Raw genomic sequence first — 5,483 nt, 5'->3', positions numbered from 1 at the left:
TGGGGGGGGAGTGGGATGGGGTCCAACCAGTTAAAAAGAGTTAAAATGACCTTAAGAAAAATTAAGGAAGGGCCGACTTACTCTGTTCTGTACTATTTGTGAATAGAGAAGTTGTGCTTGACCAGAGAGAATCTATTATTATTATTATCATTTTTTTTCTTTTTTTTTTCCATGTGCATTTCTGTTATTGCAATAAAAGGTATGTTTACATATTTCGGGTAGTCAGGGAGAAAATAAAGGTAATATTGTAGAAATTAAAGTTGACTTTTCTAGAGATGTTCGTTTGCATATCCAGTTAGAGAAAACAGTTGTATTATTATTATTATTATTGTTATTATTATTATCAAATATATATATCCAGCCTATGCCGTCATGGAAAATGGACATTAAATGATGATTCTAATGATGACCACCTGATCAATAGTTAAACTTTCACTCATCATGCTGAAGCCATAGGTAGACACAGCTCTACCTACAGGTTTCAGTATCAATCTTTGATCTATTTTACCTCAATAGCTTCTACATCTCTAAATTTGTGACTTTCTTATTACTCTGAACCAAATCTAGTCAATGAATTAATCTCTCATCTGTGAGTGTAGTTACTAGAATAAGACTAGGATAGAAAAAGTTCAAAGAGCTATTACCTCTGTTGATACCAGAAGGTCTCTCTGAGCAAAAGGCAGACTGTAAGACACTTGTGTATGTACAGCAATGTTTCATGGTAGTGAAACATGGAACCTGAATGCTGGATGTGCAATGTTAGTGTGCATGTACAACAAAGTACAAGTGTATTGAGAGAAACGTAAGAAATAAGAGAAATTAGATGTAGCATGCAAGAGAGAAGACTGTACCGGTTTGGTCATGTGATGCATATGGATGAGGACAGTTACATAAAAAATTGCTGATCACTTAAAATAGATGGAATTTCTGGAAGAGGGAGGCCCAGGAACACATAAGATGAAGTATTGAAGGCTGATATCAAGAACCCAGATAATTGGCAATTTGTTGTGCTCAAGTAAACATATCCATCACAGCAAAAATGATATCTTAATACAACTTCATTTGCTTGTATGTGTGGAGCCCTGTTCCCATTCCTCTCTCCCTCTCTTGTCTCGATCTAGCATTCCACTAATTTTCATCCCCTACACCTATCACTCCCTTATCTATAGAACTATGTAGCTGCTGTAATCACTGGAGAGCAAAAGTGACACATATTACACCCCTCACCCCTGGAACCACTTCCATTTCCCTTAATCATCCCTGCCTACACTGTTTCCACCAATCACCTCTTTTTGTGCCTTTATCTCCTGATCTCTCTCCTCCACTATACTCAATTCTTAGAACCCCTCTTATCTACAATCATTTCCAATGTCCCCTCATTTCCACCATCGTGTCTTACCCACTATAGCTCCCTTATATACCTCTAGATCTCCCCTCTCCATAGTTCATACACCTTGCACATCATTCCACTAATTTGTGATCTATTCTCATCTCTGAACTACTCTTATATCTCTTACCTTACACCTCTCCATGCTGGGATTTCCCTCTACTGCACTTCCACCCTTGTCAATCACTCTCTACATTTACCTCCACCTCCATTTTTCACCATTTATTACTTCTCTCTCACACTCAATGAAAGCATCCACTCTCCCATCCCCTCCCATGACCCAATGTCTGTCTTGTTTTATGCCTACCTTTTGTACCTAGAGTTTACTCCGGCACTCCATCCCTACCTTCTTTTTATCTCCTTCCCAACTACTCCCACCCACCTCTGTATGTAACACAGTGTAGCCATGCATCTCCACTATAGCAAGACACCTGTGTTTGTACCCCTATTTTGCTTTAACCTTTCTTTATCTGGCATACAGCCATCTTCCCCTATCAAATACTCCATGCACTTAGTAGCGGAAGCTTTTCCCTTTTTCTCCTCCTGTTCTTCTTCTATCCTATAAGTTATCTGACAACCTCACAGGTACCAATGGCATCAAAAAGCCACCAGTACACTCTATAAAGTGTTAGGAAGGGCATCCAAATGTAGAAACCATACTACAGCTGACACTGGACCTTAAAGCAACCTTAAAGTTTGTTCTATCCTGTCAAACCATCCAACCCTTGCCAGTATGGAAGTGGACATTGAACGATGATGATAACAACCATGATTAACTTATTCATGTTATAAATTATATTAGCAGAGATACCCAGTGTTGCTCGGGATTAAAATAGTATAGTTTTTTGTTGTTTTATTTTTTCCAATCATGTGACTGCAGCCATGCAGGAGCACCACCTTTAGTCAAACAAATCAACCCCAGGCTTTAATCTTTGTCAGCAGGGTACTTATTCTATCAGTGTCTTTTGCTGAGCCGCTAAGTTACAGGGACATAAACACAGCAAAATCGATTGTCAAGTGACGGTGGAGGTACAGACACACACACACACTCACACATAAATATGCACATATATACAATAGTCTTCTTTTAGTTTCCATGTATGAAATTCACTCACAAGGCTTTGGTCAGCCAGAGACTATAGTGTATATTGATATATATATATATATCTATATATATATATATATATATATATATATATATATAATATATATATATATTGTGGTGTGATGGAGGAAAAAGACAATGAGAAGCAAAAGGGAGAATGAAACACTGGGACCTTACCTTGTCAACTGTGGCGGAGTAAACGATCTCTCCAGATCAAAACACGTCTTCTACGTAAGGCGTCTATGTTTGAACTGACCCCATGTGCTCGCTGTCCACTGTGTGTGTCCGACTTCTGCCGGCCCTTCCAGTCTGTCTTCACTTCCGTTTGCTTCATCTGCGATCCCTCTCCACCAACAACACATAGCTCATCACAGCCCATAACACCACATGTAACACCATAACTACAGATCACTCAACCGGCTTTCCCACTCACTCCTCGCTCCCGAACTACCTTAATTGGTTTCATAATCAGCCAACCAGGGAGTAGGGTGCCACTCCCTCTGTGGTCGCTGTGCGACTCTGGGACTGGCCTGAGTTCTTGGCGCACTGCTGCTGGCTTCATCATCTTGCCTACTGCTGCTGTCTTCATCATCTTGCCCACTGCTGCTGGTTCCACCCTCTGAGGCATTGACAATCTTCCACACATTCAAAACATGGCATGGCATACCATCGACAGAGACGTTGTTCTTCGAATTGATGGAGGTTATTGTTCCCTTTCCTCATTGTGATGTACACCGTGCATTTGGCGGTTTTACCCAAGCTTCTTCTCCGACCTGCACAAAGGTGTGCTTTTCCTCTCCCCCGAGTCGCATTGATGCAATACACGGATGCCTCCACTTGTACCTGAATATTGCCCTGTGTGGCACCGACTCCTCAGCCTGTCCTGACCTGGGCGACATATTGTACCAAAATACAGCCTCGATTGGCGAAATGTGGCCCCTCTCTGCCATGGTCTTGATGGTACGATGATGCCTTTCCACCACTCCATTTCCACTTGGCCAGTATGCTGCCCTGAAGAAGCGGCTGATCTGCCACCCATCAAGCATTTCTTTCAGCACCTCCGAGTGAAATGCAGTGCCATTATCCGACAGCAGCTCATCCACGGGGCCTCGTTCTAGGAATATCTCATTTAATACTCTCACGATTTCCTCTACAGTCCCCGTCTTCATCTCCCTCCATATGGCCATCCGCCCCAGTCCGCAGTCAACTATTGAGAGGTACGTCCCCTGCCGGTAGTGTGTTATGTCCACTGCCAGTCGTTTCCAGTTGTGGACCACTGGAATACTTCCCGCCTCATGTACGCCCGGAGCAGGGTCAATAGACTGGCACCTGTCACAGCTGCTAACCACTCTCTGCACGCTCCATCTCGTTACCTCGGAGTCGACTTTCCTGGCTAGGAACAATGTCCTGTCCACTCCCATGTGATGCATAGTATGCAGTCTCCTCAACTCTGAGTCACTCAGACAGCATACTGCAGCCACAGCCTGCTCCGCATCCTCTAGCACCTGCAACCAGGCTCGCTTTACCCTGGTTAGGACATCTGCCCTGTTCTTTTCGGAAGGCACAAAAATCATGCTCAGCTTCAGATTGAACTCAGTGGTTAGCGCACGCAATATTCCCAATCGACGCTTTACCAACATCTCCGCGGCCCCCTTGGTTTGCACCCTCCGCTCATTGGTGGTGACTGCCGTCACCCAACCAAGCACAGTGGCCAAATCGGTCCTAATTTCTATGGTGTGCAGCCCCCACTTCAACGCCAGGTTCACCCCCTTCAGCACGGCATCCAACTCTGCCACATTGATATGGTTGCAGTCATCCATCTTCCTGAGCCAGGCTGCATCTTCCACCACGGTGCCTCCCATTTCTAAGACAATCCCTATTGCGATGTTACTGGTGTCACACCAAACGATCCTGCTCTTTAATTTGGGAACATACCAACTGCCCCTCACTGGATCCTCTGCTCTCACTCTGACCAAGACTTCCTGCATCATGTCGGTTGTCTTCTCCCCCACTCTATCATTCCACTTTGCTCCTTCGGTTCGTCTCTTGATGAAGCTATATGCTGTCCGGAGCCATCTTGCAACCAGGTAGTGTCCCACCAGCTTCCCACACACCGAGAATAGTTCCCACCTACTCACACTGGTGCCCAGTTCGGGGATTTCGTTCCTTTGCCAAAACACCAACGCGCTGGCCTTGTCTCTCCGTAGCTTGAGGCCCAGTGCAGCGCCTCCCTCCATGGCCTCTGGTGGCATGGCGACCAGTCCGAAATTCTTCAGGTGGCCTATGACCTCCGTTGCTGGCATTATGGTTTCATCCACAAGGATGTCATCGATATATGAATTGGTGGCCCATTTTACTCTGTCCACCTTTCCCAGGATGGCCTTGAGAATTGTTGCCATAATTTTTGGCGCTGAATTTAGCCCAAACCCCAGCCTGGTCAGACAGTATACCCGGTCCTTATACCTGACAAGCTGATGCTTCCACAGTCTCTCAGCCACATGCACCTGCAGGTATGCTGACTTCAAATCGATGATTGTGGAGGCCCTGTCATCTGCCTCCATTCTCACAAGGTGTACCCGCAGACATCTGTGGCCTCGCTGCCCGTAATGACATGATATGTGGTCATTCAGCTCTCGGAAGTCAAGCACTGGTCTGACCTTATGCTTTGTGGGCTGTACCACCGCCATCAGCAGCAGGACTCCGCTCTCTACTTCTTCCACCGCTCCACCTCCCCCTCGAACTCACTTCTGGCATCTCCTTTCAAAGTATGCTGGTAGCAGCCCACTTTATTTTTCAACATCGGGGGCTTTCCCTCCAGTGCCACTCCACTGTCCACCTCTGGCCATCGAAGGCGGCACGAAAATCCTGGTCTTCAATGGTGTGCGCGGCATAGTTTTCTTCGTGGTTCTCACCAATGCACGGTGTCGCCATACATGGTTTCCCCACAACCCCAAAAGTCACACCGGCCTTGTTGACAGTGACACCTCCTAA

At 45.5% G+C, this 5,483-nt stretch overlaps 1 protein-coding gene across 1 annotated transcript; it reads right to left on the bottom strand.

Annotated features, from left to right (window-relative positions):
• Window positions 1-3,184: 3,184 nt before the first annotated feature.
• Window positions 3,185-4,579, bottom strand: LOC149133729 (uncharacterized). Its single transcript, XM_089358273.1, has one exon. It carries the CDS (start codon window positions 4,481-4,483, stop codon window positions 3,212-3,214), a length of 1,272 nt encoding a protein of 423 aa, XP_089214399.1. The 5' UTR covers window positions 4,484-4,579; the 3' UTR covers window positions 3,185-3,211.
• Window positions 4,580-5,483: the final 904 nt, after the last annotated feature.

This window comes from Octopus bimaculoides, chromosome 10, assembly GCF_046866305.1.
Source record: "Octopus bimaculoides isolate indiv1 chromosome 10, ASM4686630v1, whole genome shotgun sequence".
NCBI classification, from domain to species: domain Eukaryota; kingdom Metazoa; phylum Mollusca; class Cephalopoda; order Octopoda; family Octopodidae; genus Octopus; species Octopus bimaculoides.
This window is presented reverse-complemented; position numbering and strand designations above follow the sequence as displayed.